This window comes from Miniopterus natalensis, chromosome 9 (assembly GCF_054644295.1).
Source record: "Miniopterus natalensis isolate mMinNat1 chromosome 9, mMinNat1.hap1, whole genome shotgun sequence".
Classification (NCBI taxonomy): Eukaryota; Metazoa; Chordata; class Mammalia; order Chiroptera; family Miniopteridae; genus Miniopterus; species Miniopterus natalensis.
The window spans coordinates 1,631,066-1,652,852 of NC_142089.1; the positions used below are offsets into that span (position 1 = coordinate 1,631,066).

General features: G+C 65.1%; 1 protein-coding gene across 1 annotated transcript in view; it reads right to left on the bottom strand.

Moving 5' to 3' along the window:
• Window positions 1-21,308, bottom strand: part of MEGF6 (multiple EGF like domains 6) — a 70,614-nt gene extending 49,306 nt beyond the window's left edge. The window contains exons 1-4 of the mRNA XM_016213535.2: window positions 21,178-21,308; window positions 15,672-15,806; window positions 12,656-12,765; window positions 3,222-3,326 (exon numbers count right to left, since the gene is read on the bottom strand). Of these exons, the coding sequence (XP_016069021.2) occupies window positions 3,222-3,326; window positions 12,656-12,765; window positions 15,672-15,806; window positions 21,178-21,293 (466 nt within the window). The 5' untranslated portion in view covers window positions 21,294-21,308. The remainder of the gene's footprint in view (window positions 1-3,221; window positions 3,327-12,655; window positions 12,766-15,671; window positions 15,807-21,177) is intronic.
• Between the last annotated feature and the right edge of the window lie 479 nt (window positions 21,309-21,787).

Sequence of the window (21,787 nt, forward strand, 5' to 3'; positions counted from 1 at the left end):
CATCCCCGCCTCGCCCCCGGGGCCAACCTGGCTCCCCCACTCCTCTCGGCTCCTCGATCCTCTGTCTCCCATCTGGAAAGCCACTCCAACCCACCAGCCTCTCCCCAAACCTGCCCCAGCCCACAAGCACACCTCCTCCAGGAAGCCCTCCAGACTGTTGGCCCTGATCACTCACTGGTCCCAGGAGCCAGAGTCCCGGAACTGCCTCAGAGACCCGCCCAACCTGCCCATGTCATGGGTGAGGAAACTGAGGCCCAGAGGGGAGCCAGAACCAAAGCTTCCCAGACCAAGAAGGTACCCAGAGGCAACCCAGGCCTCAGCTCTGTCTGCCCTTGCCCCATGAGGTCAGGCCAGGCCAAGTCACGAGAGATGGCCAGGGGCAGCTGTGCCAGGACTCATCGCACAGGAGAGAGCCTATGTGCTCCCAAGCATAAGCTTTCTGTGCCTGTTTTTTCCTTAAAGCCTCCGCCCTCGGCCAGGAAGAGCACTCGCCCCAGCAGATTGGGGGGGCCGGGGGGGCACCTGCCAAGCTCCCTCGCGCAGCACGCAGGTGACCTGGCGCACCCGTAGGATGAAGCCACGTTTTCGGCCTGTGGAAACCTTTCCTCATCGGTCTGATGAAACATATGCTCCTGGAGCCACCACAGGACAGGGTCCCCGGGTCCACCTCCCTCCTCCGCCGACCCCCAGGGCAGAGAGGCCAGTGGTCCTGGGTGTCCAGGCCCCGGCCACCCGAGGGAGAGGCCACATGGGAGCTGCACGGGCGGAGGCTCAGGCAGGCGGTGCCCGCGGTTACCCCAGAACAAAGGCAGGTCGCCAGCCACCATCCCTCCCGACAGTGCATACCCAGCCCAGGTCCTTGGGGAAAGCAGGCCCCCCTCCCCCAGGGGCTCTGGGCCTCCCCCGCCAGACGCCTGGAACCTGCACAAAACCGCTCTGTCACCCCACCTAACGGGCAACAGGGGTGCAGCCGTCACCCTGGGCCGCACAGGCGCATCTGGAAGGCCCGAAGCCCACCCTGGACCAGAGCTGCCTGCGCCTGGCTGGCACCGGGCTGGGTGGGGTGCAGGGCTGGGCAGTGGGCTCACCCAGGGCACCTCCGCCCTCAAGCCGCCCACACAGGCCCCTTTGTGCTCCTGCAGGAAGCCTTCCGCTGGGAGGTGGAACGAAGCCCTGAGCCCGGAGCCCCAGCGGGCAGGCGGGGAGGGGGGGGGGCGCGGGCCGGCTCTTCCTGGGCTCCCGCCTCTGCTCACCACCCTCGGCCAGCAGAGTCCCTCTCCCCTCCCCCTCTCTTTTGTTCAAATGAAAGAATTGGGGGAACAAGAAGAAATATGGTTTTTATTTTCAAAACTGGAATCAATTATAATTGGGGGTTAGTGCTGGAGAGCAGGTCTGCGAGCCTGCACAGAGGAGGGGCCGGGAGGCACTGCTGGGGGTGTGGGCCAGGGCACTGAGGAGAGGAAGGGGCTGCCCTGCCAAGGCATGACCCCCACCCCAGCCCCACCCCAGCCCTCACCCAGCCCCCACCCCAACCCTCACCCCAGCCCTCATCCCAGCCCCCACCCCAGTCCCCACCCCAGCCCTCACCCCAGCCCTCAGTCCCTCTGGTGCCCAGGAGGCCGAGTTCGGGGACTCATAGGGGACAGGAGGCTCAGGTGGCACTCTGGCCCTGGGGGCTCAGGGCTGGGCTCCTGGACAGGCAGGTGGGGAGGAGGGGACAGGTAAAGGTCTGGCCCTGTGTCACTGCCGCTTCTCAGAGGACATGACTAAGGACAGGCCACCCTCCGGAGTCACCTCCTCCCCGCCCTTCTCCCGCACGGGGACCACAGCAGCGTTCGTGTTGCTGACTGTCCCACCACAGCCCTCCCCCTGCCCCCCAAGCCCCCCACCCAAGGCCCTGGTATTTCCCAGAGAAATCCAAGTCAAGCAGCAGGAATGAGCCCCAAGGTCCTCAGAGCTTTTCTCCACACCACCTGTCAGCCTAATTACAGACCCCGAGAGGAGGAGAGGGGCCCCCCATTCCTGGCCTGGACCCCTGCCTGCATCGGGGTGGGCTGGGTCGCCCCTGGCCAGCCCACAGAGGGGAGGAAGCCTGACCCAGCGGGAGGCCTGGCGGAGGCTTGGAGGAGCCTGGTTGGTGCGGGCACAAAGCGAGGACCCTTGGCACCTGGGGGGGCCCTTCTCCCACCTGCGCGAGGCAGCAGCCCCCGCCCCAGATACCCAGAGCCCAGCACACAGCCTTCGGCGAGCAGGGGGCCCTCGACCAGCCAGCCTCTCCAATGGCCAGCAGCACCCCTCCCTGGGCCCCCGGCCCTCAGCCAGGCACTAGGAGTGGGCACCACATGTGCACACACAGGGAACAGTGACAGGGAGGGCTCCCCTCTGCAAGCAGGGGGCCTCCCACTCCCCACAATTTCCTGCTCTCCCTCCGGTCGCCTGCTGGGCGTCTGGACCTTGAGGGGGCATCTCAGGATGTCTGCCCTGGTGTCCACCGGAAGGAGCCCCAGCCGCTCAGCGGAGGCGAGTTCAAAGCCCGGGAAGCCGCTGGGAGCGTTTGGCCTGTGCGGGCGGCCGGCGTGGCTCTGCGCCCTGTCCCAGCAGGACCCCGCGGGCCAGCCCACGCGCCGCGGGGAGCGGGAACCGGAGGCGCCAACCAGAGACTTTCGGGGCATACTTCTGACCATGTTCACGCACGTGTGTGCACCTGACGAAAGTCCTATCGCCCCCACACGCTAGCCATCCTCTCCCTGAGCACCCCGCCAACATTTCCCCCAGGGACAGTGCCCCATGGGGTGTCAGGCTTCAGTGCCCAGGGTGCCACCATTTTCTCAACCGACCACCTCAGGTAGGACCCCTGGGTGTCCCCCACCTTCCAACATTAAGGACATGGGAGACTCCAGCTGGTGGGCAGGCAGTTCGGAGACGCCTGGGACGAGCCACTTCCTGCGCTGCCCAGCAACCCCACCAGTCCGTGCCCGCCTCTGCACCTGCATTCCCATCCACAGAGGGCATGGTTGAATGGGGGCGGCTCCAAGATTATGGGGTACAGAGGCACCCATTGAGGAAGGAGCCTCAGAGTCACCCCTCCTCCCACAACCTCAGCTGGGCTGCAGGGCGCAGGGTGAGGGTATTGGAGAGGGACAGTCGTCCAGGGTCTCCCTTGAACACTGTGCCCCCTGCCCACGGTCAGAGCCTCGGTGCCTGACGGGGGCTCTACTCACCGTACTGACAGCGGGGACCCTGGAAGCCTTGGGGACAGTGGCACAGCTGGGCTGAGCCGGGAACGCAGCTGCCGCCGTTAAAACAGAGGCCAGCGCTGCATTCGGCTGTGGAGAGAGGAGAGAAGGCCCGTGAGCAGGGGCAGGAGCCTGGGGGCAGCCCCCAGCCCACCCGCCAGGACAGAGTCCCTGGGGGGACCCTCCCCACCACGAAGTTGACCCATAAGGAGAGGCCTCGGGCCTGGACAAGACCCAGGCCCTCCCCATGGAAAGGAAAGTCCTCCCCGCACCGCAGCCTGGACCACACCTGGGAGCTGAGCCCCGGAACCTGGGACCTGGGAGAGTCTCCCAGGCAGGCAGCCTAGCCCTGCTGTCAGGTCACTGGCCCCAGCTTTGCTGTCCTGGGTCACACACTGCCACCCCCATGGCCACATGTGGTCTAGCGGAACCCCTCTGGGTGGGGAAAAAAACCCAACGCACAGCACCTTGCTATTTCCCAGCATAGCACCTCTCGACCAACCTAGGCACTTATGGGGGTGGCAGCTCATCTCCCCCCACAAGCCACAGGCTCTCTGAGAGCAGCCACCTACCCCACCATCACGTTCCTCAGGGACACAGAGAAGGTGTGGCATAAATTTTGTTGAATGAGTGAGTGAGTGAATGAATGAGTGAGTGAGTGAAGGAGTGAGTGAGTGGGTGAGTGAATGAACGAATGAGTGAGTGAGTGAGTGAGTGAATGAGTGGGTGAGTGAGTGAGTGAATGAATGAATGAGTGAGTGAAGGAGTGAGTGAGTGAAGGAGTGAGTGGGTGAGTGAGTGAGTGGGTGAGTGAGTGAGTGGGTGAGTGAGTGAGTGAATGAATGAGTGAGTGAGTGGGTGAGTGAATGAACGAATGAGTGAGTGAGTGAGTGAATGAGTGAGTGGGTGAGTGAGTGAGTGAGTGGGTGAGTGAGTGAGTGAGTGGGTGAGTGAGTGAGTGAATGAGTGAGTGGGTGAGTGAGTGAATGAATGAGTGAGTGAAGGAGTGAGTGGGTGAGTGAGTGAATGAATGAGTGAGTGAATGAATGAGTGAGTGAATGAGTGAGTGAAGGAGTGAGTGGGTGAGTGAGTGAATGAATGAGTGAGTGAATGAATGAGTGAGTGAATGAATGAGTGAGTGAAGGAGTGAGTGGGTGAGTGAGTGAATGAATGAGTGAGTGAATGAATGAGTGAGTGAAGGAGTGAGTGAGTGAATTGAACGAATGAGTGAGCAAGTGAGTGAACAACTAAACAGCAGGCAAAGCTGCAGGTGACAGTGATTTGTCAGGAAGCCTCGGGGAGGGCAGGAGCCCCACAGAGGACGCTCCCTCAGGGCAGTGGGTCCACGGAGACCAAGGAAAAGGCAAACAGACGCACAGCGCTATGTCCCGAACCAGGGAGGGGCTCCTGGAGGCCGAGGCCGGTGGGATGCTGGGAACATGGGGGACCACAGAGCCTGGGACAGAGGGAAGCTTGGCTGGCATGGAGTGGCACTGGGCAGGCTCCACGTGTGGCAGGACAGGCACCCGGTGCAGGGGGGTCCACCACCGCAGACACCGGGTGGGTCCACCGGCCCCTGGATCAGGAGGGCGGGGCAGTGGTCAGGGACACTCTGCAGCAGAGCCTTTCCACTGTCACCCAACCAGCGAACAACGGTGGCACCTCCCTCCACCTGGTGAGGACACCAGTGTGCACCACCGTGGGAAGCATTTAGGGTTCAGCAACACTGGGCGTCAGAAAGCACAGACAGAGGGGGTGATGGTGAGGATGACACTGCGTCCGGGACCCTGCCAGCCTCACGGCCCACGATGCGATTATTGGGCTCCCATCCTATTAGCCGAGGTTTGGGTGGCATTTCCCAAACCTCGCCCAAGCAGCTGATTAGAGCTGTAAGTGGGAGGCGTGGGAACTGCAGTGCCCACTTCCCAGTGCCTGGCAGTAGCTAAGGGAGGCCACCTCCCTGGGAGCCCAGGGACAGAGCAGGCCCTGAGCCCCTTTGCTTTGTCCCTCTGTCCCTGTATCTGCCACTCAAACCTGCCTTACACCAACACTGGCTGGAGGCTAGGGGCCTGGATCGCGTGCCCCACTCCAACCCTCTCCCCTGCCGAGACCCTTGCTGCAGGGAGGGAGCCCAGCGCCACGCTGGGCATGAGGCTCCAAGCTCCCGAGGAAGAACCAAGCCCCCAGGCTGACTCTCCAGGCTCCGTGCCTAGACCACTGCCCACCACACAGGTGGCCACACCGAGTTTGGGAGGCCATCCTGTCAGTGGGAGAGGTGAGAGGTCGAGGCCACAGACCCCAGTGACTAAACCCTCCGCCCTTCCAGGCCCTGGCATCCAACCCCCGAGACTGAGCCCCAGAGAGCAGATCTGAGTAGAGCAGTAGGTCCCTGCCTGCCCCCCCACCCCCCACCCCCCCGCCGCTGCACCACACCCACCTCCCCAAAGCTGGTCTGTAGGGCACAGGCCATGCACCTGGAACCTTACAGAAGGGCTGGTCCTGGACTGAGCTCCACCTGGTACCTGGATGGCTCTGGACTGGGGTCCTATCACCACAGATCACCAGGGGTCACCCAGGGACCTGAACCCAGCTGACCTCAGTACCTCCTGGTGGAATCTATGAATGAGCCTCTCACCTGCTGCTAAGATCACAGAGTAAGTCCCAGGACACAGACCCCCGTGCAGGTCTCAGGCCTGGGGCGCACTGGGCAGGCTGTGAGCCACCTCCCTGGCCCAGCCCCAGGCGTCCTGAGCACTCCAGGCTTGCGCTCCAGCTCCCTGTGCCTCCAGGCAGTCCAGTGCCAGGGGTGTGGGACACAGGGGAGGGGCACTGGGCCAGGTGTAAGGGCAGGGGGCTGCTAGCGTGAGTGTGAGCACATGCGTGTGGGTGCTAGTTCTGCATATTCTCACACTGGGCGCAGGGCCAACCGAGTCCAGAACGGAAAGGGAAAGTGAGGCACAGAGGCAGGAAAGCAGAGGGCGGCCTCCCAGCCGCTCCTTCCATCAGGCCCGGGCAGCCAGGCCAGAGCCACGGGACCCAGGGCAGCCAGGCCAGAGCCACGGGACCCAGGGCAGCCAGGCCAGAGCCACGGGACCCAGGGCAGCCAGGCCAGAGCCATGGGACCCAGGGCAGCCAGGCCAGAGCAGGGAAGAGACCTGTGCCTGCGGGTCCGCCTGCCTGGAGAACCAGAGCCGGACGCAGGGGCGTGCAGCCCGGAGCTCACCGCAGCCCTGACCGCAGGTGCTGGGGTAGCAGGCCCAGAGGGTGGGCTGAGTCCAGGGGCTCCTATGGGTGGGGCTCTGGCACAGCCCCTCCTGTGGCCTCACACCTTCCCCAGGCACGTGCAAGGCCCACTGCTCAGGCCATGTCACACAGGCCACCCATGCCCTGGACAGAGAGAGAGGCCTTCCCCGAGCCCCATCGAAGCCAGCACCACATGTGCCTCGTCACTCATTTTTCTCTGTAGCATTTCCCACTGACTAACATCATTTATCCCTCCCTCCCATCCTCCCCCCCACCCCCCACTGTAGGACATGAGCTCCATGAGGATAGGGCTGGTACCAGCCTCTGCTCCCTGCCGCCTCCCTGGCCTGAGCGCAGCTCCCGGGCACAGATGGCACGCAGGCCCTCGCTGAACATTTGTACAATGTATCACCTGGGGCAGTATTTCTCGGCACATGCTTTAGGGTCACTGTTTTATTGTTTTGACTTTGCTGTTACTTTTCCTCCTTTCTTTTTAAAGAATTCGTTTGGAAAACACTACATAGTCTGTCTCGGGAATCCACAGTGCTCATTAGCAAAATAAAGGCTCTGAGAAGTCCTGCAAAGGGAACCTGCTTCACTGTGTTGTAGGCAGAGCTTCCTGGGCTGCAGAACCCCTTTCCCGGACCTCTTCACACCCCACGGGGCTGGCTCCTGGCACCTCCTCAGGCTCTGCCTCTCCACCCTGTGGCCTCTTCAGATGGACTGAGCCCAGCCCACGCGGAGAGGTAAGGCAGGCATTTTTCCTCGCTGTGTCAATCCCAGGGTCTGCGTGCGGGGGCCTGGGGGTTACAGCTGCTCCAGGCCAGGCACCTTATCCTTCCATGAGGGGGAGCCGGGGCCCAGGGCTACTGTGGCTGAAACATCGTGAGGGTCCAGGCAAAATCTGTCACCCAACTGGGATAGAGGTGGAATTCAGAGATCCACTCAGCAGAAAAACTTGAACCCCAGCAGCAAAGGGTTGGAGCCCAGCTGCCTCCCAGCGTATGTGGGCGGTGAGGCCAAGTGGACGGGGGAAGCCCTGGTCACTAGGTACCACTGCCCCTCCCGGCCAGCACTCTTCCTCTGGGGTCACCTCCCGGTCACCACGCTGCTAAGCGGTCTCGGAGGAATCTCAACACCATTAGAAGCTTCCTGCCATTCTCTTCACCGGCACGCCGCCTTCTCCTTGTTCCTACACAAAAACCACAGGCTCTGACACTGTCCCGCACTCGCCCATGTCTCCAGGTCACCACGAAGCAGAAGCTCTGCCACGGCAGGCGCCATGGGATGGGGCGGCGGTGTCGGCTGCTTGTGGCCCACCCCTGCCCTGCCCCAGCCTGACCACTGCAGACAGCTGGGCCTGGGGTAGAGAGAAGGCTCTGGGAGGGCTGGAGGGAAGGTGGAGAAATGACCGGAGGGGCGGAGGGTAAGAACTGGGGAGGGTGGAGGCAGAGCCAGCGAACCTGACCCAGGGGCCCCTCGGCAGGTGGCAGTGCCTTTCTCATGTGGGGGCCCTCACCTGTGTCCTCTCTGCCAGGCTCGGGGGCTCGGAGGACCCAGACCCAGCCTGCAGCACTGACGCCTGTGGTCACGCCAGCCGGGAGGGGACCAAGGCAGCCACCCCAGACTCACCTGGCCCACAGAGGCAGGGGTTCCCAGTAGCCAGGGGCTCCCACACCTGCTTACTAGGGACGGGGGGGGGGGGGATTTGAGCTGGAGAGAGGGAGGCAGAGGGCTGGCTCCCAGGGAGAAGCCCACTCCAAGCAGAGGGGCAGCTCGAGAGGGGCCCCGTGTGCTGCCCACCTTCTCCAGCCAGCAGGCCAGCATCTAGCACCGACCGCTCCACCCCCAGTTCCTCCTGCCCCGGGCTCCGGTCTGCTCCCTGAACTCTCCAGGTCCCCGCTCCTGGCCTCCCGGGCCATCCTCACAGACGCCCCAGGTAGCCCTAGGCCTCTGGTCACAACCTCAGCGTCTGTTAGCAGCCAGCCTCCCCACGGGACCTGAGCTCCGCTCGGCCGTGGCTACCCCACCAGGTCCCTCTGAGTGCCCAGTGCTTGGTGGCAGTGGAGCAAAAACTGACCGAATGAGCCCGGCCAGCCTGGCTCAGCGGCTGAGCATCGACCTAGGATCCAGGAGGTTGCAGTTCGATTCCCGGTCAGGGCACATGGCCGGGTTGTGGGCTCCACCCCCAGCAGGGGCCCTGCAGGAGGCAGCTGATCAATGACTCTCATCATTGATGTTTCTCTCTCTCCCTCTCCCTTCCTCTCTCTGAAATCAATAAAAAACATATTTCTTAAAAACTGACGAAATGAATTAGTTGGTGAACGAACGAGCGAACAGATGCTCAGGGGAACTGAGCTGCTCCCAGCAAGACGGTGAAAGAATCAGCCGTCGGCGCATCTCCGTCTAGAAGCCAAGGCGGCCTCTGCCGTCGATGTCACCCACGCACGTGTCCGTGGGGACGGTCCTAGAGGCCGCGCGGCAGGGCGGGCCTCCAAACCCCGAATAGGAGAAGAAGGGGTTCCTCCCGCCGACCCGCACCCCCTCTCAGCAGCGTGGGCGCAGACAGGTGCCCCCGCGTGGGCTTGCTGCCCGCGTCCCGTCGTGTCCCTGGGGATGGGGGGGGGGGCTCGGCGTCTGAAGCTCGTCCCACGGAGGACGCGGAGTGACCCACGCGGCGGCGGCGCCTCACCCTCTCCTGGCGAGTTACAGAACCGAAGAGCCCGCCCGCGGTGCCGGGCTCCCAGCCGTCCTTCTAGGGAACCTCAGCTAGGTCCACCTGAGGCGCAGGTGGCCGGGCTCGGCTGCCGCTCGGGCGCCGTCTCATTGGCCGGCGTAGCTGTCACTCAGGGCCCCGTTCATTGGCCGGCGTAGCTGTCACTCAGGGCGCTGGTTCATTGGCCGGCGTAGCTGTCGCTCAGAGCGCCGCCGGCGTAGCTCTCTCTCAGGGCTCCGGTTCATTGGCCCGCGTAGCTGTCACTCAGGGAGCCGGCTCATTAGGCGATTATCCCGAAGAGGCTGAACCGCCCTCCAGTGAAAGTGGGAGGAGCCGGCTCTTCCTCGCCTCCGCTCCCGTAAACCAGCTGTTCACCGAGAATCTCACAGCGTCCTCTACCTTCTTTATTCTTGAAACATTCTCGTCGTTGTCACTACGCCGTCCATCCGAGATGGCGAGCTGAGGGTGCACTGGCATCGCCCCCAGCGCCCAGCGCCCAGCGCCCAGCCCCCAGCCTCCAGCCTCCAGCTCCCAGCACCCAGCTCCCAGCCTCCAGCCTCCAGCTCCCAGCACCCAGCTCCCAGCTCCCAGCACCCAGCTCCCAGCACCCAGCACCCAGCTCCCAGCCTCCAGCTCCCAGTCCCCAGCACCCAGCTCCCAGCACCCAGTCCCCAGCACCCAGCTCCCAGCACCCAGTCCGCAGCACCCAGCACCCAGCTCCCAGCCCCCAGCACCCAGCTCCCAGCACCCAGCCCCCCACTGGGACCCCCACTCCCTCCCCAGACACGGAGGACATGAGCGTCCCGAAAGGCCAGCCACGGGCTGTTCCCGGATCCCTGAGACGAACACATGAAAGCCAAATACATAAATAAGCAAATCCTGCCCTAAAAAAAGAATTTTCGAAAACAAACAACCAAGAAAGGCAAAGCTTCAAGTTCCGGATACACGTTCTGACCCTGTCCCATGGAGATCCTGTCCCATGGGGACCCTGTCCCGTGTCTCCTGGAAGATGTGACAACCTGGGCCCTCAAGGCCAGGCCCGGTGACTGAGACCCTCCCCATCTCTCCACCACCCCAGCCCTGCCCCCAGCCCAGCTCCTTCACCTCTGTAAGGCCCAGGCTCCCCTGGGGAGGGTGCCGGCTGAGACTCACCTTGTGCTAGGGAACTCCTCGGGTTCTGCTGCCCTCGGTGGGTTCGGACCCCACATGCCACATTCCCACTCCTGCACTCCAATTCCTGCACCCCACTTCTACATCCCCACTCCTGCACCCCACTCCTATACCCCCACTCCTGCACCCCACTCCTGCATCCCCGCTCCTGCATCCCCACTCCTGCACCCCCAGTCCTGCACCCCACTCCTGCACCCCCAGTCCTGCACCCCACTCCTGCATCCCCACTCCTGCATCCCCACTCCTGCATCCCCACTCCTGCATCCCCACTCCTGCACCCCCACTCCTGCATCCCCACTCCTGCATCCCCGCTCCTGCATCCCCGCTCCTGCATCCCCGCTCCTGCATCCCCACTCCTGCATCCCCACTCCTGCACCCCACTCCTGCACCCCCAGTCCTGCACCCCACTCCTGCATCCCCACTCCTGCATCCCCACTCCTGCATCCCCACTCCTGCCGCCTTGTCCTCCCAGGCAGACAGAGCCACAGCACCCAGCACAGCTAGAGCTCAGATTCAGCCAGACTGGGGAGGAGGAACTGTCACAGCCCCTGACCCTACAGATCGTCCCAACCTTGGCCTCGAGTCCCTGAAAACCCAGCACTCGGGGGCTCATCTGCACAGAGGGAGAGGCCCGCCTGGCCTTCTGGGGTCTGGCCGGCCCCTGGCCCAGCTGCTCCTCCCGCCCAACCCTGGGCTGGTCACTCTAAGACCCAGGAGAAACCAAGGGCCTGGGAGGCCCAGCTCAGGGGTGCAGAGCAGACACATCCTGGGTCCGCTGCTGCTGGACAAGCCGGGACCTGCGGCCACTCCCCTCCCCCAGCCCAGGAGCCCAGCCACACGTCCTGCACCCACGTCCCTTCCTGGGTGGACAGGCCCTGCCTCCCCCACTAAACTCAGGGACACAGGCCTGGCCCGCTTCCTCCCCAGCCCCCGTTACTGTGTCAGGGTTGCTAGAGCCACCTTTGGCAGGCTGAGGAGCCCCCAGCGGAGCGGAAACGGGGCCTGGCTTTGATGTCCACCCTGCACCCACTCAACAGACCCCTTTGTTCCCGACGCCAGCCCAGAGCCGCCAGCCCGGAGAGCCGCAGACCCAGACCAGGGACCGAGGGCGGCTGCAGGGGCGGGCGCCCCCCCCACGGGCAGCTGGCCAGCATCCACGCCCCCCCCACGGTCCCTCCTGCCCGCGGCCCCCTGAGCGGCTTCCTTCTCTACCCTCCACTCCCTTCCGGAGAGAATTATTCATTTCCTCTCCCAAGGAAACATCACAGCATCCTCTCCTGTCCCCTTTGCCCCCAGAGTTCACGTGAGGCAGTCTTCAGCCCCCATGTTTTCTGCATGAGGAGGGGCCCAGGGGCCCCAAAGACAGGCTATGACAGGACCCCTGCGTCAGGTTCCTGTCCCAGTCACCCACCGCCAACCCCTGGACGTGGGAAGCGGGGACCCCAGTCCCCCCTCACAGCACCGGACGCCACGTCACTGTTTCAGGGGACACAAGACCTCTGGGCCGACCTGTCCAGGGGAGGGACGCTGGCTCCTCTGGGCCAGGCAGCCTCACCTGCCCACTCCGCAGCACTGAGCCCCACCCTTCCACGAAGCAGAGGCTCCCCAGCCACCCGCTGGGCCCTGACACCCCGATTCCAGCCCAGCCGCGCTTCCCGGAGCCTCCATCTCCGTGTCTGTCGGCACCTGGATGCGGGGCTCCCCTCCCTGCTGCGTCCACCAGGACTCACTCTCAGAGGGGGGCAGCGACTCCATTCAGCAGAGAAGGGGGGGCTGAGGCGCAGGGGGCAGCGGTGGGAGGCAGGATGGGAGCGGTTCCCCTGAAAGCCCACCGAGGCCGGGTCCCAGTGCCCAGGCCGGCCCTTCTGGGACAAAGAGGGCCCGGAGACCAGGACGTGGGCATGGCGGGGCAGGTGGGCAAGGGGTCAGCCTCTGTGACACTGACCCCAAACCAGGCTCAGGGGTGCCCGAGAGCCCCTCCCGATGGTGCCAGGCACCGGGGCCTGCAGACGGCCTCCGCCGGCCCAGCCCTGTCTCCAGGGCCGGCATCGGCACAGGGGGAGTCGCGGCTCCTCCTCTCATACTTAGTTATAAAAGCCTTTGGTGAGCGCACTGGCTGAAGGAGTGGCCCTGGGCGTCTCACTGACTGCGACAGTCTTGCCAAGTGCAGACAGTGGGGCGGGGCTGCATCTCACCCTGTGGCAGCTGGGAGGGACAGTCCCCAGGAGACAGGGTCCCTTCAGAGGCAGATCTAGCATCTGTAGGTGGCACAGGTGGGTGGGCCACTCACCTGAGAGGCAGCCCTGGTCACCAGGCTGCTGGCTCCACCCGGGGCAGCACCTGAGCACGGTCTGGGCCTCCATGGTGTACACTTGCCGGTAGCCTGTGTAATAGACGGTTCTGGAAAAGGAAGGAGAAGGGAAGGGCCGGTGGCATCTCACCCCCTGCGGTTGACTCTGGCCGCACCCCCTCCCCCAGGCTGTCCCCCAAGCTGATCCTCTGAATGTCCCCACCTCACAGCTGGGTGGGTGAGGCTCGGAGGTGGGTGGAAGGCCTGTGTCCAGAGGCTGGCCCGGGGTGCACGTGCCCTGGACCCAGCAACAGGCTTCCTGCAGCTCGCTCGGCCCGGGATGGCAGTGCCCCACCCCCTCCTCCCCCACAGCAGCCCCAGCTGGGCACAGACGTGAGCAGAAACTAATACAGGGCCCAGGCAGCGTGGCTCAGCAGTTGAGCATCGGCCTGGGATCCAGGAGATCGAGGTTCGATTCCCGGTCAGGGCACATGCCCGGGTTGCGGGCTCGATCCCCAGTGGGGGGGGCCTGCAGGAGGCAGCCCATAAATGACTCTCATCATTGATGTTTCTCTCTCTCCCTCTCCCTTCCTCTCTCTGAAATCAATAAAGATATATTTTTAAAATAATAAAATAAAAATAAACTAATACAGGACTCAGGGCTCAGCACATGCCCTGGGTCCCCTGGCTGTGAGGTCCTATGTTTATGGTGACAAGACTGGCATGTGGATGTGGGGGGCAGGAGGGACTGGAGGGCCGAAGGAAGGACAAGATGGTGGAGTAACCAGGGAGGAAGGGGACTGGCCAGCCACCCTGCAGCCTCAGGCACAGGGACACCTTTCTGGCACCCAACGCCATCAGTGACCCAGACCCAGGCCCAGGCCCAGGCCCAGCCAACAGCCACGGGGTCAAGGGCCCTTGAGCCCTGGAGAGCGGCTGGAGAGCCTGAACTGCCGTCTGTCTCCAGGAAACAAAACCCCCTCCAGGGGTGCTGGGCTCGGCCTCAGGAGCCTGGGAGAGCCTGGGAGCTGGTGGCTGCCCTAGGGACCAGGACCCCACAAACAATCAGGGCCGCGTCTGGGAAACGCGGTGCGTGCGCGGCCCACTGCGGTCGGGGCTCTGCAAACACGGCCCTGGCAGGACATGAAACCGCCTCCCGCAGAGCGACCGCCCCAGCCACAGCGGGACAATATTTGGCAGAGCGGAGTATTTGGGCCCTTCCACCGTAAATATTTATCTCTCTCCCGGGGCTACGTGCAGGTCCTCGCAGTCACTGGGAAGCCCGGGTGACCTGGCCCATCTGCCACCCTCTCCTAGGTCCCCAAAAGTAGGAGATCCTTGGAGACAGCCGATCAGCCTGCAGCCCCCAGGGGCCCCAAGAGCAGACCCCTCACTCCCCTGCAGCTCACACTGGACACCTCCAAGGGGCTCCAGCCACCAGCTGAGTGCTGGTTCATAGCAGGGCCACTGTCACAGGAAGGCGTGACTGCCAGGTGGGTGCCCAGGCCTCTATCTGCAGCCACCGGGGAGCCCTGGCCACAGCGCAGCAGGATCTGGGGAAAGGCCTGGTGGCTGGCACACGTGGGCTCTGAGCTCCAAGCACTCCCTTTCCCTCCCTCCCTCCCTCCCTCCCTCCCTCCCTCCCTTCCTTCCCTCTTTTCTTTTCTTTCCTTCCTTCCTGCACCCCTACAGAGGGGGGGCCTTTCCTCAGCCTGGGGGGCTCCCTGAGCCTGGGCGGCCTGTGTTGGCTGGCAGGTTCGTCAGGAAACACTTCTGATGCACTAGAAGTGACATGGAGAAGGGGGCCTGGACAGGAGGCCTGGACAGGAGGCCTGGACAGGAGGCCTGGACCTAGTCGGGGCTGATGGGGGTGACAGGAAGCAGGGGACTCAGGCGAGCTTCCCAGGAACCCAGAGTCCCTGTGGGGTCCTGAAGGATGGATGGGGTGAGCCAGCCACAGAGGCCTCCCGGGGCCGGCCACAGCCTCGAGGCTGCAGGAGGGACATCGCGTGGGGAAACCTCCCACGTGGGCACAGTGACCTCAGCCACAGGAGTCGTGGGAGGGGACCTGACACACTAACACGCCAGGAGCCTCCAAAAGGGGGGCGAGGCTGGGCCCCGAAAAACACTTGGCGCTGGTACGAGGAAACCCCACAGGACACCCTATGGTGGGGGGCACAGCGGTGGCCAGGTGACTCTCGTTCACCCGGAGTGGGTGCTGTGAGGGGCAGTGGCTCCCCCTGCTGAGGACCACTGTGGAGCTTCACTCTCCTCTGAACACACAACCGTACAGCAGACCAACATGTAAAATAAGAGCTGCACCCCCCGAGGGCTGAAGGTGGGCGCCGGGAGCCCCCGGAGCAGGCACGGCAGGTTCGCACCAGGCAGGCAGCTCCCCCAAACCTCGCTGAGAAGCTGGGCACCCCCCCCCCCAGGACTCAGAACCACCTTCCCTCCACCTGGCCCGGGGCAGCCGCCAGCTTCCAGGCCAGGGAGTTGCCCAAGTGGGGACCCCCCACCCCCGCCCCAGCTTTGCAACCGGCCGTTCCAGGACGTGGGTGGAAGAGAAGTGCACAGGCACTCCCCACGCTTGGTTTTGAAATAAAATCTTGAGCAATAAAAGGTTTCACACGGGCTTGGGCACGAGCCCAGGGGTCAGGCAGCGGCCAGCTCCAGCCAGGACCGTGCAGGCTGGGTGCCCTATGCTCACCCTCTCCTGGGCCAGCAGCCCCCCCCCATAGGGTCCCTGCCTCCCCAGGGGTCTCCCCACAGGGTCCCCTCCTCTCCATCCCCACCAGGGGCAGCCACGCAGGACAGCTGCTGTTGGAACCTCAGTGGCAGCCTCACCCCAGGGGGGGTGAGGGACCCTGACCTCAGTCAGACTAGGGGCTTTGAGCCAGGGGTACAGGTGGCCCTGACACCAGGATGGTCCCCCGGCCTGGGCTCCCTGCTCCTGGGTGGCCGGTGCTGTTCTCGGTGTGAGCACGGCCCCCACCCCTGCACGGGACCCGCGTACCTGCGCTCATGGCTTACGCACCACGCCTGGTGCCCGCAGCCTGGCTTCCACACGGGCACCGTCCGGCTGAAGGCCCGCACACAGGGCTGGTGGCGGCCCACCAGGGTCAGCTCCTGCTCGGCACATACGTGGGGCCTGCGACAGAGGACAGTCGGTCAGCGCCCTGGCCACCCACAGCTGGTGGGCACTGACCCTGCTGCATACCCACCCTCGGGCGCCCAGCCAGACACAGCGGGCTCCGGACCCCAGGCCCGGCCCCACACAGGTGCCCAGCTCTGTGCCCACCCAGGCCCCACACAGGTGCCCAGCTCTGTGCCCACCCAGGCCCCACACAGGTGCCCAGCTCTGTGCCCACCCAGGCCCCACACAGGTGCCCAGCTCTGTGCCCACCCAGGCCCCACACAGGTGTCCAGCTTGAGGGGAAAGGAACAATGACCGCAGGGCCCTGTCTGAGCACCGCCACCCCCAGGCTACACTGTCCACATTGCCCCAATCCTGCCAAGGCCTCAAAACATGGACATCACTGGTCTCCCGAACTGGGGTCAGCAGGAACAGCGACAATGTTGACTTTGAGTCCGTCTGACTCAACCTTAGGTTCCCTCCAGCCCAGCCATCCCGTCCCCAGAGCCGGTCACACCGGGCAGGCGGCTGAGCACGCGCGGCATGGGCAAGAGCAGAGCAGCAGGGAGCAGGGCGTGAGGGCTCCCAGGGCAGGGGTGCGGCCAGCTTCCAGCGACCACTGTCTCCTGCAGTTGGTGGCTTCCCAGAACCCTGACTGTTAGGACAACGAAGGCGCCTGCTCAGGACGGAGGTGGGGTTGACTGAGATGGGGACACCCGCCTGCTCCAAAGGGGATGGGACCGGGTCCCGGAGAGGGGCCAAGCAGGGTGCCCTGGCTCAGAGACAGGCACAGTCCCCACCGGGGCAGATTTGGGGAGAGACCGCAAGGCCGCGCTGCTCCTTGAAGCTCGCAAAGCCAGTGGGCTCCAGGGGCCTCCGAGGAAGACGCCTCCTCCTGCGTACAGCCAAGCTCTGGGCTCACCCCAGGAGGAGGCTGCGATCCAAACTGGGGAACCACAGGCCAGCAACCAGGCACAGCGCCCCTGCCAGCTCCCACCTGAGTCCCCTGCTCCACCAGATGGCCTGGCATGGCCCCCGCCCTCCTGACCTACAGCCATCTGGCCACATCACCACCCTCCCACCCCACAGCCTGTCTGCGGGCTGCCCTGCCCTCCCGGGGGCAGCCCTTAGAGACTCTGGCCCACCCTGTCCAGCTGTCCTGACCCAAGGCCAGCCTTGCACGCTCACACACACACACATAAATACACATGCATTCACAAGCACAAGCACACGTGCACACACATGCATGGGCCCTCACATCCTTGCCCTCTGGCTCCAAGTAGGTTTGGCCAAGGGGAGGACCAGCAGGATCCTAAAGGGCAAGGGGGGATCGCAGGGAAGAAAAACTGTGGGGTACTTGTCTTTCCTCCATCCCTTCCTGCTGGGCAGTTTGGGGGGGGCTGTGACCCTCACCTCGGGCCCCAGCACCCTTGGGCACCTGCCTCTCTCTAGGTTCCAGGTAACAGGCCCTCTGTGCCCTTCACCCCAGGGGTAGAATTGCCTCCCCCATGGTTGGCATACCGGGTGGTGCCCCTCACCCTGCCCTGTGCCCAGACAACACCAGCAGCCTCTCCTGGGAACTGGTCAGAAATGCAAATCTTGGGCCCCAACCAGACCCGCAGAACCAGAAGCTGGGCATTCGGGGCACTCAGATGTAGACTCATGTTTGAGAACCGCTGGCCCAGTGCCCCGAGGCCTGTGTTTGGGTCTCAGCCCCCATTCCCACGGGCACCGACCTTCCCTGTGCCTGGCCCCGCCACCGCCGGGAGGGCGAGGACCAAGCCCTGGCCGTGCCCGGGCTGTGAGGGAGAAACAAGCCAGCACAGAGACGGCTCCGGGCAGTGCTGTGGGTGCAGCTGGTGCCACTGTCAGGCTGGGCACCCACAGCGGGAGGGGCCCGGGCACCACAGAGCCACCTGTGCAACTACAATCACCCGAATGAGCCACTGCAGGCATGGCATCGTTTCTGCTCCAAATGCCTGTGCCCACACCTGTGCCTGGCAACAGATACCAACTCCCAGCTTCCCTGGGGAACAGCGGGAGGGGGGAGAGGACCACAGGGGCGGGGCTTAGCCCCCCCCCCAGCTTCCTGCTGCAGCCCAGCCCTGACCCAGAAGGGCCCCGTGCTGTGGACACCTGTGAGGGGCTCCAGCATCCTCTGAGGACAGGATGGCGTGAGGAGGGTGGTTATGAGCGGGGGGCTCGGAACCAACAGCTCAGGCCTGGGGCTGCCACATAGCCTGAGTCGCTGACCCTCCTGAGGGCCTCAAATGAGGCCCGGCCCAGGCCCTGCTCAGAGAAAGGCCTGTGTGTCTGGGTCCCAGGGCCCCACATCCCCTGGGCTGTCACCACCGTTCCCTCATGCGGACCCCAGCTCAGCACACAGGATGCCAGCATCGAGGCCTCGGGGAGGTGACACCACAGAGCACAGGTTTTTGGCTGGGGGGGGAGTGGGGGGGTGCAGGAGGAGCTGGGGCAGTGGTCTGGCTAGTGGGCCACCCGGAGGGGAAATGCCCCATAGGGGTGGGGCAGGAATCCGGGGGAGCTGGGTGCTGCCCTCTGCAGGGCCTCCCTCCCTTCCTTCCCGGCCCTCCTCAAACCCCAGCCAGTGGGCAGCTACCAGTCAGCGAGATGGTGAGCCAACGGCCGCACAGCTGCCCTTCTGGCACATCCACCCTGGTCACTCTCCATCCCCTGCCCCCCTGTCCCCGCCCCCCTGAGGCACCTGCCTGGCTCCTCCCCCGGCTTGAAGGACCTAGCCAGCTCCTCTACATGCAGGGAGGCTGCATCTCTCCATGTCCCTGAAAACAGGGAGCCCCAGGCCTGGGTGGGTCCCGATCCCTTTAAAGGGAGGAGAGGTGAGCCCTGGGGTTACTCTCTCCTCCAGGAAGTTCCTGGCACCTCAGAAGCACAAGTTAGTGGCTTTCCCATTTGGGGGGATGGAGGAAGTGGGGTGGAGGCAGGGCGGAGAGAACAGGTCAGGTGGGAGGGGCCCCTGGTAGACATCTGGTGTCTGGTCGGTAAGAGCACAGGCCTGGCAGGTGGGTCCTGCCTCCCACCTGGGGCAGGGAAGGCTGTCCCAAAGCCCACAGTAAGCCCAGCTCCGTGGGAAGGGGTTCCTCCAGGCAGCATGGGGCTCCTGGAGGCTGGTGGCCTTCGCCCAGAGTCAGAGGTAAGGGTGGGCACAATGCCTGTCCCTCTGGGGTTGGGCGGGCCCAGGTCTAGCCCTGGGGCTGGGAGGCTCCGAGAGGGTCACGGCCAGAGCTACTTGCAAGACCGGACTTGAGCCTGGAGGGCCCGTCTCGCCCTGGTCAGGCGAGGTCAATAGCCAGCTGATTGGCCACTTTCCCAGCACGGCTGCCAGAGGCGATGGAGAGCCTCCTCTGAGCCCTGCAGCCTCAGACCACGGCTGGTCAGAGGTCCGGTGTGTGGGGACTTCATCCCTGCTCCCACCGCCTGGCCAGCAGGAGCCAAAGCACCAGACACATCCCTCCCACAGTCCCACATGCCCCCCCCCAGCACCCTCCCCACTTGGCCTCCCCGCAAAGGCCACCCCAGAGGGTCAGGAAGCTGGCCAGAGGAGGCGGGGCTGCCTGTGCTGGTCAGGGTGGCAGGGCGGGCACGGACCTCGGAGGACAAAGCACTTTCTGGGACCCTTGCAGTCCCCCCCCCCCCCCCCCCCCCGGGCACCTCCAGGAGCCCATCCGCTCCCACCAACCTTCTGCTCAGCAGAACAGCTCTCAGCATGGAGACCTCCCTGGGGTGGGGCAGAAGGACGCTCTCCTCCTACAGCCACCAGCCACGCCCACCGAGGCCCCATTGCAGGTCCCCCCCAGCCCCGCTGCAGGTCAGACAAGTCAGGCGTTCAGGAGACAGAAGGGCCACGGCAGGTGTGCCCGAAAGTATCACAGAAGTCGACATGCGCGCGGCAATCTGAGCACAGAAGCCCCGAGTGGCCATGCTCCAGAGCGGGGGCTGGCGGGCACCGCTGCCTGGCCGGTGGGAGGCCCCCCAGGAGCAGGAGCCCAGGGTTTAAAGCACAGGAGGAGAGAGTGGGGGAGAGGTCCTGGGGAAAGTGTAAAGCAAAAAAGACACCGGTGCCTCCCGCAGTCCGTCAGCCCTGGCGGCACAGGCTTTCCCAGATGCCCGAGGCTTCCCAGGGCCCTAGGTGAGCAGGTGACCTCACAAAACATCCCCTGGGGCTCAGGAAAAGGGGCGCAGGAAGGGCGACTAGCAGCCCCACATGTGTCCTCTGAGCCTGCCCACCCCTCCCCACACCCTGGGATTCCCAGGAGCTAGGTCACTGGAAGTCCCCGGCTAGCCACACAGAGCCGGCCGGCTGAGCGGCCAGTGCCACCGTGATAATCCCTCTGAGGCCGCAGCTTCCCTCTGACAGACTAAATTCCCTGGGGTCACAGGAAAGAGCGGTGTCCGGCAGAAGCCACGTGCAGCGAGGGGACTCAGGCTGCTCACATTTCTGGTTGCAAAGGCCCCCAACCCAGAGACGGTGCTTTGAAAGGCCACAGGAATCTTCCACCTCCGGCCCAGGGGAGGGGGTCCTGGGGGAGCGTGAACTTGCCCAGCCCCTGCTCCACCTGGAAGCCTGTCCAGTCCATCCTGCACGACCAGGTGCACCAGGCCGGCCGGGGAAGGGCTGGACAGGAGGCCTGGGCCACTCACCCACCCCTCTGCAGCCCCTGGGCACCCTCTCCGAGCTCGCAGGCCCCGCACCCTGGGGGAGCGCGGGGTGGGGGCTTCGGCTGGCTCCCCCGGCCTCCTCCACGCGGACTCGGTCTGGCACCAGCTTCCCTCGGAGGCCAAGGGGAGGATCGCCTTGCCTTTCAGAGAGACCGCCACCCCGCCGGCCGGAGTCGGCTTTCAGACCTGAGTCCCGCTCGGCGGGCTCCCTGACCCGCTCTTCCTGCCCATTCCGGCTGAGTTCCTCCCCCTGTCTCTCAGCCCCAGAGCGCACGTGTTGAACACATAAACCGATCCTGCGTGGCCCCCGTCTGGGCAAAGCCCGCCCCTGCGCAGGCCCCCGGCCCCGGGAGACAGGCTTTGGAAGGAAGTGAACACTGGCTGCTTCCTTTCTGCCGTCTCCAAGCCGGGCTCCCTGGGCGGACCCTGCCTGGCGGGGACCCAGATTCCCTCACCTCGGGCCTGGAGCGCAGCATCCGCCTGGCGCGCACCCCCCTTTGCACAGAGGAGGGGGGCGAGCGAGGGGAAGGGGAGAGGCCGCGCGGGGGCCCCCAGCCCCGAACCTGGTCTCAACCTCCCCCACCCCAGTTATGGCAAAGAGCCCCCTGTCCTCAGCGCCCCGGGACAGCCTCCCAGGGGCCCGGGTCCCCCGACGTCGCGCCCAGCGCTCCCGCTCCCCGCTACTCACATGCCGGGCTGCAGGCGGAGCTGGGCGCCGGCTGGCACGGCGGGCAGCAGCAGCGCCAGGGCCAGGGCCAGGGCCACAGCGCCTCTCGCCCCCTTCGCCTCCGGAAAAGCAGGCATCGTGCCCGCGGCCCCGCACCGGGTCCCTCCTTCGGTCCCCAGCTCACAGGCGACCCCGGCGAGCCCTCGGAGCCACCGCCTCCACGTGCGCCATGGCCCAGGGGGCCCGGGGACAGGGGCGCAGCCGCAGGTGCCCGCGCCGGATCCTCGGAGCCCGAGCCCGCCGCAGGTGCGGAGCGTCCGGCTTCAGCGCAGACCTGCGCGCCTGGGTCGGGCGGACGCGGTGAGGCCAGTGCGCGCCCAGCCCCGCGCGCCGCAGGCCCACCCGCCTTCGCCCCGCCCGCTCGGCTGGACCCCAGACCCGACCCCGCCCACAGCCCGTCCGGACAGACCCCTTCCAGCCCCGCCACGCCCACGGACACGCCCACGGACACGCCCCGGCCCCTCTATCCCGCCCCGCCCCGCCCCCTGCGCGCTCCGTGCCCATCCCCGACCCCCGGCGGGGCCAGCCCGGGCCCTTCCCGCCCCCGGCTCTCGGGCTCAGAGCCCCAGGT